This window comes from Myxocyprinus asiaticus, chromosome 24 (genome assembly GCF_019703515.2).
Source record: "Myxocyprinus asiaticus isolate MX2 ecotype Aquarium Trade chromosome 24, UBuf_Myxa_2, whole genome shotgun sequence".
Lineage (NCBI taxonomy): Eukaryota > Metazoa > Chordata > Actinopteri > Cypriniformes > Catostomidae > Myxocyprinus > Myxocyprinus asiaticus.
This window is the reverse complement of record NC_059367.1, coordinates 36,202,291-36,221,299: the sequence shown is the minus strand read 5'-3', so window position 1 is coordinate 36,221,299 and position 19,009 is coordinate 36,202,291. Positions and strand designations below refer to the sequence as shown.

The following is a 19,009-nucleotide window of genomic DNA, read 5'->3' as shown; positions in this document are numbered from 1 at the left end:
ATGCACAATTCAGAAATAATGATAACCACAGAATGTAGAAGGGTTGGCACTCCTAAAAACATGTTATATTTAATTTATAATCAACCTCGTTCTCACATTAATGAGGTAAAACCGTTACAGATGTGACAGTTGTGAAAGCAGCACTTACCTGTACATGATAAAGGTAAAACCATCCAAAATGCTTTGAAATCAGTAAAATGTGAATTCTCAGACATTGGCATGGTATCTATTAAGGCTACACGTTTGATTGAGTTAAGACTGAAATCACAATATGGCCTTGCACAATTACTAAACCTTGAATACTTAAAAACAGACTGCATTCAGCGCTTCAGTCGGCATTGTGTAAGTAAGAGGCACCCTCTAGCGGTGTGTATCATACTATCCATTATCTATTATACCACAATTTAACTTAAAAGGGCATTTTGTTCCTTTGGTAACTTTTTTTTTCCATGATGTGGCTGACATTTCCATGGATTTGCCCAACAACATATGCATAATATAAATTTGTGATGTTTTATTATATACACAGTACAAACATGTAAAATGTGAGTTCTGTTGTTTTGAACTGCAAAAACAGAATAAGTACAAAATAATCTTTTTCACTTCAGCCATCATCAGCCACGGGCCATGCATTTTAAGTCTAGGTCTTCAGTGTGATTCATGCCATTAAGAAAACAGTTTCACAATGAATAAGACTCTATGCCTATCATACATTACGTGGCAGTCAACTAATAATACCAACTGACATTTTAAAAACACGTCCACACATGAAAGCCAGAACTTGAAACAACACTTAATGTGGGGCTTTTCCAATGCACGGTACAGCTCGAATCGACTCTGCTCGCTTTTTGGGGGTTTTCCACTGTGGATAGTACCTGGTACCTAAAACTTTTTTTAGTACCACCTCGGTCGAGGTTCCAAGCGAGCCAATACTAAATGTGACGTCAAAACCCTTCAGATCACTGATTGGTCAGAGAGAATCGTCACTACCAGCATCACTGGATTTGTGACACGGGACATCAACCCGCTAGTTTTAAAGTTAGCAACAGTGACAGCAATATCATTTGTTCACGTGACTTTCGAATTGTAAAAAGAAATGGCTGTGCGCAAAACCACGTTGTGGTTAATAAATGAGGTGAAGACGTTCCTCTCGTTATCGATGGACGAAACGACACGAAACAAAAAAGTCTTTCAGGAAGTGTCTCAGCTGTTGGCCGCACACGGCTACCACCGGACCTACCAACAGTGTAGGAAAAAGTTAAAAAACTTAAGTGACTACAGAACCATCAAGTACCACAACAGTCGGAGTGGTTCAAACAGAAGAAAGTGGAAGTGGTTCAACCAAATGGACGCTATCTATCGGCAATAGACCGGCGAGCAATGGGATGGAGAGTGCCCTGGACTCGGCCACGGCATTGTTGGAGTCCACGATGGAGGATGGTACGTTTTGTTACGTTAACTCTATATTCTGCTTGAAAACTTCACTTTATTTAGTTGACCAGCTACTGGAAAGCTTGCTTCTAAAACAACCATGCCAGTTTAACTGTTAAACTTGTGTAAAATTACCATGCAACAACTGCTTTATGCAGCACAATGAGATAGTAGCTAACAGCTAGCGGTCCTGTTATTGTTTATGGTCAGTAATGTTTGTGTCCTGTTTAAGATGATGTCACAGCAGTAGAGGCGGCGCAACTTTGACGATAATCCCACCCACGTTGAGACGGCACTACACTGCAGTGGAAAAGCGAGCTCAGAAAAGTAAAGCAAGAAAAGTCGAGTCGAGTCGAGTCGAACTGTAATGTGCAGTGGAAAAGTGCCATTAATGCTCAAGCAAGCCTCATTTTAACTGCAGTTTTGTGAAATGAACGTCAAAGATTCATATGACAAATTATGATTTATCAATGAGGTCTATAATACCTGGAAAATCAATCTAATAATATTTGCGATTAAATTTTGCTTGCAATAAATTTCGTTTCGTCAGGGTAAACGGTTATGTTGCGTTCCATTCAAGTTGGATGTGGGATATTCCTACTTGATATCTCCGACCATAAATGCATTCCATTCCCTGATATTCGGAAGATGACATTTAAGGAAACAAAACTGCAACGCTCCCGTTAGCTTGGCAGATGTTTGACTCTCATTAAAGATGTCTCCTAGCAACCCAACTGATAAACAATGCCGCAGCGCTAGCTACTTTTCAAAACTTGATCCGACACTGAATGCTCAAGCAGTATAATTTACACTTAGAAAACTCCTGATGTTGCTATAACAATGAAAAAAGCACTTACCAATTTACTTGAAGTGAAAATCAGTCCTCCTTTCCTGTTTAATAAATTAAGCAATCACACGGTCATGCAGAACATCTCGGGTTTTTAAATCCATAAGGATCTTTTTCTCAATGGCGATACCAGCAGTTATGACAGCCGACTAGTCAGCAAGATCTCGCGCTTTTTGCTTTCAAATTACGTACATCACTTAAAGCGTGATTGCGTTACTCAAGGCCAGTTAGAAGGCCTCGATCGGGACATATCCTAAAGATCACACTCACCAAGAACTAATAAATCAATCTGATTGGCTGATGAATCTCACACTCTCAATTTAGTTGCCCATTCATTTGCACTGTTGAGGGATTCTGAAGAAATTCTGAAGGCCTGACGTGGTGGAGCTCAAACTCACCTGCTGCTTCGGCTAACGAGCTCGGCTTCGGGGATGTGATTTGTGAAACAGTTGTCACACTTCGCTTGTAAGCATCAATGAATAAATTCGGACTGGATAGAGTTTTCATTTTTCTCTATTTGTTTGTTGATTAATTAAGAGTGGAAAGCGATTAAAAATACGTAGGCAAAAAGGTGATTGAGAATGAAAGGATGAAAAATATGTATTTATTTGGCATGTTGGGCCAGCAGAGAAGGCTTTGCTGGCCCTGAGAATTCGCCACTGGTCATCATGCTTTGATATTTAGCTATTTTTCATTTTTTTAATCTTTTTAATTTCTATTTATCTTTCATTGTATAAAATTTTGGCCTGTCATGTGTTTGACAGATCCAATCCATGTTCAATGGATTTTATTGTTAGAACAATAAAAGGATTTTGTACCTCTTTTTAAAATATCAGTATCGGTATCAGCCAAAATGTTAATAATGGTGCATAAAGGGGCTAATGCATTTTTTTGCATACCTTTCCATGAAAAAATCACTTACAGCACCTTTAAGCATTCAAATGTGGATTTTTGCTGAAATATTTATACATTTCAATAGTATTCGAATAACAAAAGTTTAAACTCCCACCCCTACTTAGGACCTTTGATTTTAAATATTTCTGTGTATATGACTACACAAAAATGTACACAAAGTTATTACTGTGGCGTAATGGGTATGATTACAGGAACAGTAAATTCCAATTGATATCCATTAAATGTGAAAAGTGGAGTATGCGGCCCAGGTACCCTAGAAGTTGATTTTGGAGGTCCCTGACTGTCCTTAATATTAGGGTGACCATACGTCCTCTTTTTCCCGGACATGTCCTCTTTTTCGGACCTTAAAAAAGCATCCGGCTGGGATTTCTAAAGTTGCTAAAATGTCCGGGATTCGGCTTTAGTTGCATTATGATGTGCATCTGGTCTAATACTTCATTATGTGTGCGCGCATATTTGCATTGCTTTAACCCCTCTTTGTAAGTCCCGCCTTCTCGCACACCAATTGGTCGATTATAAGAGGCTTGCAGCAACTATTGGCCAAATTCCTGCCTGTCAATCTCTCCGCGAACGTGCGAATCGCTGTTGTGTTTGGCATCATATAGATGCTTGACAGTAGCAGCAAATGACAGCTGAGTGGAAACAATGCCCAAACAAAAGTGCAAATTTACAGAAGATTTGCACAAACAATTCCCATGCTTTCGTCCAGGTCGAGATCCGTCGGAAGCAGAATGACATTCTGCCAGTAAAGCTGGCACTTATGTGTCAGTTGATAATAAAGGTGCAAGTGATTTAGAAGCACACATTAGCTCTGCCAAGCATAAAGGGTCAGCAAAAGGTGAAAGTTCATCAGGTAAATTAATGGACTACTTTTTGCAACCATGTAAAATGATCACATTGCTTCATTTTCCATGGCCATTCAAAATAATAGTAATAGTAAATGAAGGTACACTCACGGCATCAAATATTTTTTTTGTATTTTATTGTATTTTATTTTATTTTACTGCCCTCCAAAAAATACTGCTCAGTTGCAATTCAAACTAAAACCCATGGATGAATGCACCTCTCGTCTATGTACACTCCTGCATGTTGAATATTTATAGTTGTACCCATGCAGCAAAGAGCCTGGTGTCATTTCCCAGATGACCGTGCCTGCAATAAGATTGAGGCTTTGTATCGGTTACAGACAAGGGAACTAAATATAGCTCAAGCCAAATGACAGCAAGCACATGGAACACAAACACTCACATGTGACCTCACACACTTCGGCTCGCTCTAGAGAATCTTGAACATTGTTTCTCTGTCAGCTGTTAACTGGCCCAGATTGTTTGATTTTGGCATGATTCACGTCTGCGCACAAGAAGGGTGAGTGACTAGAGCCTTCGCTGTAGTTTGTAGAGTGCAGTGTACCTCTGTGTGATATTTGATATATCCAGTGTCTGCGGATCATATGCTGTGCCAGTAACAAAACAGTGTGAATATAAATGGCCTTTTGCTTTGCTCAACTTTTTTCTGGGTTTAAATTTTGAAAACTGAATTTAAGATATATTAAGTATTTTTTAGGACCTGCGGTAACCCTGCAGGTCTCCAAAAAGTCTGGTACTCCGGGAACTTGTAGAGCCATAATCCATCCTTGTGAGAATGTATGTAATGTATAAAACATCTGATCTGTGAATTTTCTTTTCATTTACAAGGACCTGACCCAACAGTCCTGGGCACTCAATATCAGTGACAGGCACTCTATGTAAACAATCCATGGCATGAAAGGTGACCTGAATGTCTAAAATGAGTGGATGCTAAAAAGAGATGCTGTATGGACATTGACATTGTAGTTTGAACTGCATGTTGAAGGCAGATTGTTGTTCTGTGAAGCCATGGGAATGTCAGATGATGCTGTGATTGGTAGGGGCCTGAACAGCCCTGACCCACTGGTGCGTGAGGCCTATATGTTGGCCTATGACTATATCAACTATGTGACGGCCAAACCAGGCGTCCCATTAGGTCCAGCACCAACCCATGTGACAGCTGCCCTGCGCCACTCGGGAGATGAGTTGCTTGTTCGCTTCCCCATCTTCTTTCGGCGCTGGCCACGGGTTTTCCAGGACGTGACAGAACAAACGGCCTGCCCAACTCTTGTTTCCATCCTGGATGAGCACTTTGCCCCTAACCGGCATAGAGACCTTGCATGGAGTGCTGTGCTGTCCGTGTTCGTTGTAGCTGGCCAACTGGCTCTGCACTGTCAGGACAGGGGCATGACAACTGTCCTGCCACAGATTCAGGAGTGCGTGGGCAGCTACGTAGAGAGGGTCATCTGCCCGGAGATTAGGGATAAAGGAGGATGGGTGAGTATCAAGGGTCAAAGTCAGTCGCTTTAAAACCCAATGGCAAGCAGGTCTGCTCTTATATTTGATATTCTTGTTGCTGTTCTGCTGCAGTTCATTATGCACCGCTGTTTAATTGTCATTAAGTTGTTGCAGGAATAACATAATGGTTTAAAAAAGTAAAATTGTTAGCATGCACAGTAGTCTAACACTGCTTGTCAATGTAATTTGAGATAGCCAATCAAATCAATGAAGGCAGGACTCAAATTTAAGAAGCTGAGCGGGAACCTCGTGGATTATTCCAGCGCCATGCAGCATGCATGCATCAGTGTCAGCAGTTCAGGTTAAGAGAGTTAGTGTCATGTAAGATGTCAGTATCTAAATAAACATGCAATATTTGCCCACTATTTTATGATTGAAATGTTGTACAGACCAACAGTAATTTCCAGTGGTGCAAACTTTTTACTATTTGGCAAAATTCACCGTTTCGAATTAAAATTATATCACGTACAGTTTGTGATTTGTATGTCATTCATAATTTTGAATGTGAAAACATTAACGGAGCTGTTTTCAGCATATGATGCTTAAGACAAAGAGCAAATGTGTGTGTATATTGTAAAGGAATTGAATGAATGTGGTTATCTGGTAAGTTTCTCAAGTACCTTTTTAGAAAATGCACTTATAGAATTATTTGAATTATAGACATTTGTTTTAGAAAATGATCTATAACACAAAGTAGAGCATAATCACCCTCAGATTAAAACTAGAACATGGTGAGACCTGTGACTTGTGGCTTCAATTGAATTTTTAGCTTTTGGCAAGGACAGTGTCATATATTCTTAATGCAAATATTATTAGGTAATGAGGGACACCTTGAGGGCAGTGAATAATTTTGTGTATTTTCTTTTTGCTAGCCAGCTGACACAGTCATGTCATTTTACAGATACCTGAACATCACTGATTAATAGAAATTCAAATTATATTAATCATTTCTTTGATACAGCACAAAAAAGAAACAAAAGTTGACTAAAACAGGCAAATTGCTAGTAGTGTTGACACAGTGGTCTTGTACTGTGTGAACTTCTGTGTGAAATTTTTTTTATCTTTTAAAACCAGAAATTATAACATTTTGGGCCTTTATCGCATGTAAAGCCTTTATTCAGAAAATTATTGCATTCAGAACCTTTACTATTTTAAAGGACCAAAGAGGACTATTATTGTAATAGCTTTTGTCATGTATGTGTATAATCAGGGTTGGGAGGGTTACTTTTGAAATGTATTCCACTACAGATTACAGAATACATGCTGTAAAATGTCATTTGTAACGTATTCCGTTAGATTACTCACGGTCAGTAACGTATTCTAAATACTTTGGATTACTTCTTCAGCACTGGTAGATTTTTTCACTTGTTTTGACTATAAAAACTCTGCCAGTACAGTAAGACAAAATACACGTTAAAAATACATTCTCTGAAAAACCTAAATATCTTATGCAGTGTTGTTTCTAAAACAAGATACATCAAATTGATCTTGTTTTAAGGATTTTTAGATATTTTTACAGGAAAACAATACAAAAATTGTTATCAAGAATATGATTTTTGCCCTAATATCAAAGGTCTTACTAGAAAAAAAGAAATTATGATCTAACGTGAATTTTCTTGATAAAAAATATGATCATGCCTGGTAACATGCATGTAAAATGGCTAGAAACAGCATTTTAGCTTAGCGTAAAGCTGACAATTTACACAAGGTTTATTTCTATTTCTTCTGCTCCAAACTTACTTCAAACATACTTCTGTCTGCTCGTATGAATGTAACACATCATAAGAAAGTGTTTCACCGCTGTTCAAATGCACTTTGGATCGCATCATTTATATGTATAAATGTTTTACAGTTACTTATATTTTGTACTTTAAATACGTAATTCCGTTACTCCCCAACACTGCCTACCAACCTGTCTTAAAGGAATTTTGTTATTCTAATTCAAATTATTTTTTAGTGCAGAGTGGTTTTAATAATTGTAAACTATACTTGAGAAAAAGCTCAGTTTCTTAAATGTTACTTTTTTATTATTTCTGTCTGTTTGTCTGTGCATTGCTCTCAGTCTGGTTTCATCAGTCGTTTTGGACAGAAGCAGAGCCTTGAAGACCAGGTGATGATGGTGTGCTGCTGGTCGCTACTCTTGCTGTGTGTTGGGATCCTAACCTACTTTGTATGGACAAGAAGGAAAACTTAGACCACAGCGCCATCTGCTGGGAATATGTGCCAAGTAAACCCTCTTGAATGCCTGAACTTCCATGATTGGTTGGGTTGAGATAGTCAACAAATAGGACTGTTATTTAAACTATAAACTGAACGTATACAATGTTGCATAATGCTGAAAAGATTTCCCTTGTAAAGTCATTTTGTAAACTACATTTGTTTTTTAACAGCTCTCTCTATATATAGAGCCTAAAATCCAGTTATGATTTATAATCTATTTTCAGTTTAACGTGTCAGACGTGTGGACACACATGACTGATAGTATGCTTCTCATTCTTCAACTACCTTTGATCGAAAGGCATATGCTTAAATGCTCAGAATTATTTTTAAACATATATTAGCATATAAGCATTTCTTTACAAAACTAGATTTCTAACATTTAATTAGTTGACCTAAATACCAAATGAAAGGCATCAAAGTGGGCATAATTATAATTTCTGTAACCCTGTTGGAAAAGAAACATACCATGTGGATACCTCATTATATGGTAGGAGCACATTTTCAGCATGCTTTACCATAATATAGGCAGAGTGGCTACGTCCATACTAAAATAGGTTTAACATTTAATTTACTACATAATTACCATCCTTTGATGTCATTTAGTTATTCGAAGATGTGGAAAATAAGCAGGCCTAGGGGTGTCTAAATATTTTACTGGTACTGTATGTTTACTTCTGGTATGAGATCATGTGTTAATTCTACTGTTTATGTCTACAGACAAACCCTAAAAACAGGTTTGACAAGGATCTTTCAATAGTGTTTGAGAACAGTAATGACAAACTTTAAAATTACTGGTTCAATTTTCTTTGTATGTGCAAATCAATTTCAATTAAGAGGAGACGTTTAAAACAAAAGAAAAAGCCTTTTAATGACATCTGTACAGACAAGAGGCAAACACAGCAGAAGTGAAACCACTTAAAAGATAAAACACTGAGCTTTGGAAAGGTTCTTTTAGGTCAGCAAAATGATATAGCTTGGAAAACACTACACACACACACATATTAAAGAGATTTAAGCCAGCTCTTCCTCTCCCTCTTCCTCAAACTCGCCCTCCTCCTCTGCAGTGGCATCCTGGTACTGCTGGTACTCTGACACCAGGTCGTTCATGTTGCTCTCTGCCTCAGTGAACTCCATCTCATCCATACCTTCTCCTGTATACCAATGGAGGAAAGCCTTGCGCCTGAACATGGCAGTGAACTGCTCAGAGATGCGCTTAAAGAGCTCCTGGATGGCCGTGCTGTTGCCAATGAAGGTGGCAGCCATCTTGAGTCCCCTGGGTGGAATGTCGCAGACTGCAGTCTTGACGTTGTTGGGGATCCATTCGACGAAGTAGCTGCTGTTCTTGTTCTGAACATTGAGCATCTGCTCGTCCACCTCCTTCATGGACATACGGCCACGGAAGATGGCGGCAACTGTGAGGTAGCGGCCGTGGCGTGGGTCACAGGCAGCCATCATGTTCTTGGCGTCGAACATCTGCTGTGTAAGCTCTGGTACGGTTAGGGAGCGGTATTGCTGGCTCCCTCTGCTGGTCAGAGGAGCGAAGCCAGGCATGAAGAAATGTAGACGGGGGAAGGGCACCATGTTCACAGCCAGCTTACGGAGATCAGCGTTGAGCTGGCCGGGGAACCTGAGGCAGGTGGTGACACCGCTCATGGTGGCAGAGACGAGATGATTGAGGTCACCGTATGATGGTGTGGTGAGTTTAAGGGTGCGGAAGCAGATATCATACAAAGCTTCATTGTCAATGCAGAAGGTCTCGTCTGTATTCTCAACCAGTTGGTGGACAGACAATGTGGCATTGTAAGGCTCTACCACGGTGTCGGACACCTTAGGTGAGGGCACCACGCTGAAGGTGTTCATGATACGGTCTGGGTACTCTTCACGGATCTTGCTAATGAGGAGGGTACCCATACCAGACCCAGTGCCTCCACCCAGAGAGTGGGTGAGCTGGAAGCCCTGCAGGCAGTCACAACTTTCTGCCTCTTTGCGAACGACATCTAAGACTGAGTCCACCAACTCTGCTCCTTCTGTGTAGTGGCCTTTGGCCCAGTTGTTTCCAGCACCACTCTGACCTGTTAGATTAGCCAGAACATTTAAACTTCATTTTCTTCATTTTTGGCAAATATAAAGTTAATAAAAATTTTGAACAATACCAACCAAAAACAAAGTTGTCTGGTCTAAAGATTTGACCGAAGGGCCCAGACCTCACAGAGTCCATGGTACCTGGTTCCAAGTCCACCAACACAGCACGGGGAACATATTTGCCACCTAAAATGAAATTATACAAAACAGGTTTAGAAAGAGTAACACAAAGCGTTTGATGTGATGAACTCAAAGTATACATCTGTGTATATACCCGATGCTTCATTGTAGTAAACATTGATCCTGTCGAGTTGAAGATCACTGTCTCCATGGTATGTGCCAGTCGGATCAATTCCATGCTCATCACTGATAACCTCCCAGAACTACAGAATGTGATAATACATTAATGAATTTGATGGTAAAACGATATACAACAAATTTGTAAATGTTGTTACCACTTATTAGTTTAAGGGGCTGCTGAATGTTGAACTCATACGTTTAGTAAATTGCTAAACATCAACGAATTTTCATAACGTCGACTGAAATTATCCAAATGTGTACCGTGCTTTCATAACGGAGGATGTCGTACTAATGGCGCCAACTGTTCTTACAAACTCCTACACGTTTAGAACAATCTGCATGGTGTTGGTTAAAGTGCATGCCTTATATACTGAATATTGTGGGTAAACTTGGTGCATTTTTGTTTCCCATTACGGCTTAATTTTTGTTATTCTTTTTAAACTCCTTCCGTCTGAAAAGACGCGCGCGCGGCACGCACACTGGTTGGCTGAAATCCATCTGCCGCGAACTTTTCTTTTTTTTATTCTGCCTACGTCATAAACGTACGCATCACTTCCGGCGAAATTTGCTGCGCGCTAACGCCTCATTGATTTTTTTTTTTTTTTTTTGGGGGGGGGGGGGGGGGGGGGGAGATGGTGGTGCCTTGGAAGAAGAAGAAAAAAATCAAATCTTTCAATATACAACTCTAAATTACTGTATTTATATTATTATGCCAAAATACGTTAAGTACAGAAATGTTAAAAACACGGGGTTGTGACAGTATTAGAGTGCGCTTAAACGTTTATTTCCTTTTGTCGCATTGCAGTACGATTCACAAAGGGAAGTTCCAGACAGATGCCGCATTGACAGCTGGCATGAAAACCTTCGGCTTGGAAAATAAACAATGACTTACATCGGTAAAAACCTTTCACACGGTTTACGCATTTCAATTTAAAATTGTAAATTCAAACGAGGAAGCACATGGCTGACCCAGTTTCCATTCAAACGAGATCAGATCAGACTGTTCGCTTTTGGGCTGCTCAAATGCTGAAACGTCATTTACTTAGCAATAAATAACAATAATAAGGATGTGAACAACAGAACGTTTGTAATTTCATAACTGCCCTAAATATTAACTCGAAATGCTGACATTTTCAATAAAGACTTCATTTTAATTTAAAAGTAAATACAGCAATAATAAAATTAAAATAAAACACCAACCTTGGCTCCAATTTGGTTACCGCATTGTCCGGCCTGAAGATGCACGATTTCCCTCATTTTTATTCGACAGCACAAAGACTTAATGAAGCAAGAAACCTTTTTCTTTTTGTGCTGAAAACTGGCACATCCCCCCTATTAATAGACTCCACATCCCCCGCCCTGACGCTATACGTTGGTATGTTTCATCATGTCATTGGCTGTATGTTCAAAAGCCCGCCCTAAAGTGTCCGTGTGTCCAATCACAACAGAGAAAGAAAACGCTGATAGGCTCTAATCGACTATCGCTCAAATTTTATGTCTACGTATGATTTTCTTCTACGGTTACAGCTTGTTCTGTCTGTGGAGGAAAGAAAGAACATAGTTGTCATACAATTGAAGCAAAGTCCTGTAATGAAGCTCACATTTGAAAAGCTGTAAATCGCACACATGTGGCGGAAACACTTGTTCTTTATGGCAGTAAAATACTATATGTGCCACTGCAGGCTTTTCTGCTCAAGGCTCATTCTACAGCTCAATAAAATAACAGGAAGTAGAGTCGAGTTTTATTCTTCTTCTTTTTACAGGCCAAGAAAAAAGAGCACAATACCAAAACTGCAGCCCTAAGACATCATAGTAAACAATAAGCAAAAATGTGAATGCTTTTGCACAAAAGGAGCTAAACGCATATTCCCAAATCCAAATGTACTAACATTATTAAGGGAAAAGATTTTACATCACTGTGGTTTTACATTGCTGTGGCTACCTTGGGTAGTCCTTATATACATTGCATTTGTATTTCATAGATCTTTTCTCCATTTTCAGGCTATGGTGTGTAATCATAAATGCAACCACATCACAAACAATGCAGAGAGAATGGAAGATTCCACTGTGAGAAGCACACTTTTCCTTCGGTCGGGGCCAGACTGCAAATCATGTGAAGAATACCAAACACCAGTCAGAAAGTGACCTGCACACTTTGCACAGACATTGAAAAAAAAATGTATAAGCACTGGTGTACATGGCATAATTGAAATATGACTCTATATACACCTTTTATGATATCAATAAAGCTCCTTGAATATGTTTTATGTGTCTGTCTGTCTGTCTGTCTATGTGTATGTGTGATAGTGGTTTCATGTTTCACTGGCAAACAACCCTGGCATGGGTGCAGTTGGATTATTAAAAACTAATCTGAATGTAGGACAGGGAATGCATGGTAATATAATATCTGCCCTGACACAGTTGCTGTGAGTGACTTAGACTGAGAGAATGAGGGTTTGCCCCAGTCCTCCTGTTGTGTCATGGGCAAAGGCCTTAGGGGTTTTACTGTGATGACCAGACAAGGCAGCAGATAATGTTGCAGAAGCAGATGGCACCCCAGTGCTTTTGTGATTTGGATTATTTGAAGTGAGACGAGCTGTACTTACAATAGTTGCTCATACTGTATCACAGCAATCCAAAGGTCATTGAGTAATACACGTAATTGTGTCAATTAAAATACATTAATTACAATGTATAAGTTACAGAACTTAATTTTATTACCCACTTAAGTAAGTCAGGACAGTTTCATAGGTCTATTTAGGTTTCTGGCTTGAGATGAGTTCAGGCTTTAGATTAGTCTATAGCTTTAATGATAATAAAATAAAATGATAATAAAAGCATGTTTTAATTATCGACTTGTTTCTTACATAAACCTATCAATTCGCTTCAGAAGACATTCATTGATCGACTGGAGTCGCATTGATTACTTTTATGCTGCCTAAATGTGACTTTTGACCATCAAAATGCTGGCACCCGTGTACTTCTATTATAAGGAACTGACAGATCTCTATCTTCTTCTAAAAATCTTCATTTGTGTTCTGCTGAAGAAAGAAAGTCATACACATCTGGGATGGCATGAGGGTAAGTTTATAATGACAGAATTTTCATTTTTGGGTGAACTATTCCTTTAAATGAACATGCCCTGTCAAGCCCTTTATTGCCTTGCAGACAAACATAACATTCAAAGATTTTCAAATTCCAAAAACATTCAACCGCTCTCATTTAACCAACCCTTTCCTTTTGTTTTTGTGCTTAATGCTTATGTGTAATAACAGGAAGTCATAGATAAAGAGCTTGCCTTCACTTGGGCTTCACATTGCAACAGCAATTATTTACGCAGTGAGCGAGCAGAACCTAGAATATGTAAGGTGTGACAGCGATTCTAGCTCTATTAATGTGAATTGCTCCTATATAACTACAGTACTGAGCCATGTGAGGACATTGTTGCCTTTTTTACACTAAATAGGTATGGTTTAATTGAATTATCCTTAATGTCCTTGCCTTCTGTTGGCTGAAAATCTGATTCAATAGAGATCCCCTGAGGTGACAGAGTGATTTCTCTTGTCCCTGACTCAGCATATGTGCTGCCATTCTACCATATAATACTTTATTTATTGACCATTAATTATTAATTATTGAACATTATTAGTACTGTTTACTAAGGTATTTATCTCTATTACTATTGCTTATATTCAGGGTTAGGGATTTTTCAAAACCTCTAATCCTAAGTACAAACTTTGGTAAATAAGTCATGCCTCACATTTGTGCCATGGACATGAATGATGCCAAAGACTATTTAGTCCAGAACTGGGCCCTTTTAATAAAATCAGTGGGTGAAATTGGAGTGCCCAATATGGCGGATGTAGAAAAGCAAGTCCCGCCTTAAAGGTAAAAGAGACAAACACGTTTTAGATACAGACAACGTCTGTCAATTAATTCTAGCTAACACGCATGTGTTAGCTGAACCAGTCTGAAAAGTATTTTTTCTTTTTTTTTTTTTTTTTGCCATGATCTGAGCTTAAGAAGCACAATTTATGAATCAGTTTTTGTCATATTTTACTGCTGATTTGAAATATGTTATTTTTTATTGTAATCTTGACCAACCGTCTTTCCCCGTTCGAGAAGACAGGAGCTGTACTTGTATGCGCTAGTATACATAGAAAATAGCTGCATTGGAGCGTTCCAAATATGGCCGCTGAGTGGACTGACTTTCCTTGAAAGAGACTTTGATGATGCCTTAAATTGTTTGGCTTCTTGAGGAAAGGTGTGCTATTACTTTTTTAAATGATCACACTTACAATTGTTGCTGGACAGGCAAAAATAAATAAATAAATAAATAATAATAATAATCCAGTATATAACAGAGACTTGGAAATAAGCTCTTTTGACCTGGGCCAATAAGCAACGCTAATTACTATGTTTAAACATTATATTGTTCCGTAAATCAGAAATAATCTTACAAAAATGTAAGTAGATTAGAGTGTGCATGTGCCTGCCTTATAATGTACTCTTAAGCCTGTGTGTGTACTGTATGTGAACTGAATTAATCAGTCCTTTTGGAGCTAGAATATATGACTATATTAGTCATGTCTGAAATCTTAGTGTGGAATATCCTGCATATGAACAGCTGTTTCCCACAGAGCATATAGTTATGATAATCTACCATTCTGTGCACATGTGTACATTTTACATAATGCATTATAACTGCTGTAAATTTCACTGTGTCAGATGCACTTACTGTTGTATTATTATTGAGGAACTGTCCCTTTAACACTTTGGTCTTTGCTTCTTGTACAGTAAAGCTGCCCATCCCCCCACACATTCAGCTTCATGAGTCATCATAGCCTTATTCCCTCAGCTGTTCCCAGACACTGAATGGCTTACAGGCCGGAGGCTTATTACACTGAACTTCTTACATGTGCAATTGACCACAATAATACTGTTGTCTTTTTTTCATACAGTGTTTGTTAACGGCCTCATTCAAACTCTAGTTTAATGTGCTCATAGGAGACTGGCAGGTGAACAAAGCTGTCATTCTCATCTTGCTTTGTTGCTTTCCTATTTGAATTCGGGAAAAGGTTTGTTTTGTTTATCGCACATGACTTAAAGGGAAAGAGTCAGTGTGTGTATTAAAGACATTGGCAAGACTAATACAGTAAATGTGTCAATAGTTCTGCATCAAAACCTACTGAACTTTGGTGTCTAATGCCTACATAGACTGACCTAAATTGAACCTCACAAGCAACTCATTTGAAGCATAGTCATAGGCAGCAACTTAAATACATAACAATAAAGTTTTACATTAGCATGTTGCTAAGCTAACAATGCGACAGCATTAAAGCATACAAAATACACAGCACACACAAATAAAAATAGTGTAAGATTGGGTAAAATTGTGCATTTTTAGACTGAACTAATTGATTCTTTTCAGTTTTGAATGAAATAGATTTATAGAGCACAACAATCTGGTTGTGGAAGTTAAAATCTCATTCATTTTCTTCATAGCGGAATTGATTTTTAATGCTAAATTATGAACCTTTAGCTCCTATGTTTTTAATCAAATTTTTTTTTTTTTGTGCTTTTGTTGAAGCCATCAGTCTGCAATATTTAATCTTAAAAAAATTGTGTTTAATAGCGGAATTTCTGGTTTTAAAATACACTATTTTTGATCCTGAACAAAAACAACCCTTCAATCAGAGAATCGTGCCAAACGAGCACTGCAGCAACCACCCACTCCCATGACGCAATCAAGTCAGTTTTCATATGCTCTCAAACTATATATTTGCATCCGTCTGAATATTTTGCATAAAATCAACAACTTTAAATCAATAGTTTTATATTTTTCCATCTATTTTAATCAACCCGATCTCATGAAAATGCATACATAATTTATGAGTTGGCTATTTCGTATGATCACGCATGACAGTGGCGGACTGGCCATTGGGAGAACCGGGACTTTTCCCTGTCCGCATGGGCCCCATCGTTATGCAGAACGCGCCACAAAACGGCACCGCAATATGCGGAAGGGGGCAGCCATATGCAGTAAAGGACAGCAAACCTGTATTTCATCCCCTCATGAAAGATGTTAAGTATACAGTCTTGTACGATTTCAAATACTTTTTTGTTTCAAATCAAAGTTTGTAACTGTAATTCACCTCGGAGTTGGTTGGTTTGTATCATGGCCTAGAACTCTTTTATTAACTACTTTATAAATTTCTTATGGAACTATGAATGGGAAAATACTTCCGGAACAAAGAAAGCTGAAAAAGTGGGAGGGCACTGTTTCGCTCTGTAGAGTTTGACATTAGCATGTTGCTAAGCTAATGTTTCAATATTCTAATAAGCATAAAAATAAACAGCACTCTCAAAAATAAAATATGAAATAATATAAAATTGGGTAAAACAGTGTATTTTTAATTAGACTGAACTATTCTAATCGATTCTTTTCAGTATTGAATTAAATATATTTATGTATTCATTTATTAATTTATTTATTGTGTTAAATGCAATAAGGCTACCTTGGAGTTTGACAAAATTTAGGTATCTTTGAAGGCAGCTCCCTAAAATTTTGCAGGCTACCTTTAGGAAGAGCTCTTGTGTCTAGAGGAGCTCTTGTGTCCAGAGAACTGCTTATGATTTCCTATAACGTGGTGTAAGGAAGCAGTAGTTTTTGGACCAAAGCTACTTGGGGATTGCATTCTACAACATGCTAAAATTGACATCCACTGACAGATGGAGCAGATGGAGATTAAGAAGCTTTCTTTGAACAGCTGTAGGTAATGATCAAGATGGTAGGAGGGTAATTTGCATATGTATGAGCAGTGCACCTCTATTATAGTAAATCATTGACATGTAAGTCAATCCATCCACAGTATTCCCTTTCACATTCAACAATCTTTGATTGGTTTGAATGAATGTTAGGCTCAAAAAAGGACCTCTAATGATTCCTCGCCATGCCATTTAAAATGGCTGCTCTCCACCCTTTTGCAGTGGTCAGTGTGCATTATGTAGTATTGAGTTATGCAGAGAGGGGGGACTCCTTTAAAGCTGCCCACATCTGATTGAGTCTTGCTCTTGCGGTCTCTCCAGGGAAGCGCTGGCAGGATATGAGCTCTGATGGTAATGCAAGTGGACTGTCCCACCCCCTCTCTGCTTTCCTCTGCAGTCAGTGCTGATGAGCCTCTGGAGACATGGACAGAAGACCAGGAATGGAAGTAAATTTTTGGGAAGCCTTGCATGTCATGTTTCTTGATCATATGGCATATGCACATCCCATTTACATTTAGCCATATAAGTGTGTCTCAGTAAAACAGAAGTAAATCCGATCCACTATTTATGTGCTCAATTCCATGATGGAAATTTGCTGCATTTAATGTGGCTCATAAAAACTAAAAACAGGAGGCAGCTTAAAAAACAGAAATGCATCTTGGAGGGTATTTACACTTGTTTTTTTTTTTTTTTTAATGATTAAACAGCTATTTGATCAGTAAAAATGCATAAAGTAATTAAATGTAAAAACCCGCTTGGAAATGGCAAAGGTAAGGTACATTTCAGTTTTATTGTCAGAGTATTTTCTTCTGTGCTGGGGTCCTTAGCTGTTTAGCACTGTCGAGAGATGGATATTGGTTTTAGGGGAGGGGTTTGCATCTTCTCATTCAATAGCATGATGACTTAGCTATGGATCAAACATCATTAGTGTGCCATTAAGTGCTCTGTAGCCAGGGGAAGTAACTTGCAATAGGCTGACATTTCAACATCTGCTGCACACATTATGATTCTCTGGTCAAAGGTTATAAGGTGTGTTTGCTAAGGCCAGCAACACATTAACATTAACAGCTGAGGAAGTGTTTCCAGTTCAGCGGTTTCCGGTTGAGCTTTTGTGTCATTTTAGCACATCGAATAAGTCAACTTACTAGCTTCCCAACAGTAAAATGCACACAAAAACATGAAAACTTTACACTCATGTGCATTTCTAATATCCTTCACCCCTTGAATTTGGTGCAGATCAGATGTACATTATCTGTATTCTGCTAATGTCCGAAGGCAGAAGACAACGCAATTTGCTCCTGGATTGTGTAAATATATGAGCTCTGCTTTGCTTTACTTAGCTCCTTCAATTATCCTTATAAACACTGTGTAAAGTGGAATAATAATGTTTAGACTGAGGAGAGATATCGTAAATAAACAGAAAATTAAGAAAATATATGGTTTGTCTATATTTTCCAAGTGATCTCTGGTATTTTTATAGCTTTGTTGTCTGTATACTTGAACAGTTCTGCATCAGTCACTGAATCTGTCATTTGCTTCAGGCTGCATGTTCAATAAAATCATGATTTCTGCCTCATTCTACTAATGGAATCCACATGAGATTAGTAAAAAAAAAAAAAAAAAAAAAGCTGCTATAACCACTCGATGATAACTGAAAGATATATGCAGTAGATGATGTGTAATTTGTAATTTTTACATCTACATTCATGGTGCTAATGCTTGCATCCTAACCTTGGCCATAGTATGCACCTGTTATGCTCTTATTGTATTTTATGATGGAATTTGTGAAAATTGTTTTATAGTTTTTGTTTTTTTATACTTGTTTTTAAATAAAGACATTTGATGCTACTGCAAAGATTGGTGTTGGGTGATATGGGTGTTACTATGGCAGACAGATAAGAGGATTAGTCAATGGTAAGAATACAGAAAAAAAGAATATTAATTAGACGCACTTTGTCACAGACCTGAATGAACATTTCTAGCATTCGCCATGATATCTTTATGTTGTTGTTGTTGCTATCCTTCTTCTCTGCTTTTGTTGCTTTTCATGTCTGCTTTTTTGTTTTGTCGACTTTTGTGTTAA

At 38.3% G+C, this 19,009-nt stretch overlaps 2 protein-coding genes across 2 annotated transcripts; one reads left to right on the top strand and one right to left on the bottom strand.

Annotated features, from left to right (window-relative positions):
- The first annotated feature begins 4,398 nt into the window (after nt 1-4,398).
- On the top strand, nt 4,399-12,404 carry bcl2l16 (BCL2 like 16). The gene is made up of 4 exons (XM_051654270.1): nt 4,399-4,558; nt 4,888-5,535; nt 7,619-7,783; nt 12,160-12,404. The coding sequence occupies exons 2-3, from the start codon at nt 5,068-5,070 to the stop codon at nt 7,748-7,750; spliced, it is 600 nt and encodes a 199-aa protein (XP_051510230.1). The 5' UTR covers nt 4,399-4,558; nt 4,888-5,067; the 3' UTR covers nt 7,751-7,783; nt 12,160-12,404.
- On the bottom strand, nt 8,619-11,523 carry tubb2b (tubulin, beta 2b). The gene is made up of 4 exons (XM_051654240.1): nt 11,359-11,523; nt 10,133-10,241; nt 9,934-10,044; nt 8,619-9,848 (listed from the first exon to the last, which is right to left on the bottom strand). The coding sequence occupies exons 1-4, from the start codon at nt 11,413-11,415 to the stop codon at nt 8,788-8,790; spliced, it is 1,338 nt and encodes a 445-aa protein (XP_051510200.1). The 5' UTR covers nt 11,416-11,523; the 3' UTR covers nt 8,619-8,787.
- Nucleotides 12,405-19,009: the final 6,605 nt, after the last annotated feature.

Coding starts and splice junctions, on each gene's coding strand:
- bcl2l16 (XM_051654270.1), top strand. CDS start 5,068: ATGGGAATGTCAGATGATGCTGTGATTGGTAGGGGCCTGAACAGCCCT. Junction 5,536..7,618: donor TTAGGGATAAAGGAGGATGG/GTGAGTATCAAG, acceptor CATTGCTCTCAG/TCTGGTTTCATCAGTCGTTT.
- tubb2b (XM_051654240.1), bottom strand. CDS start 11,415: ATGAGGGAAATCGTGCATCTTCAGGCCGGACAATGCGGTAACCAAATT. Junction 10,045..10,132: donor TTACTACAATGAAGCATCGG/GTATATACACAG, acceptor ATTTCATTTTAG/GTGGCAAATATGTTCCCCGT. Junction 9,849..9,933: donor ACCAGACAACTTTGTTTTTG/GTTGGTATTGTT, acceptor CTAATCTAACAG/GTCAGAGTGGTGCTGGAAAC.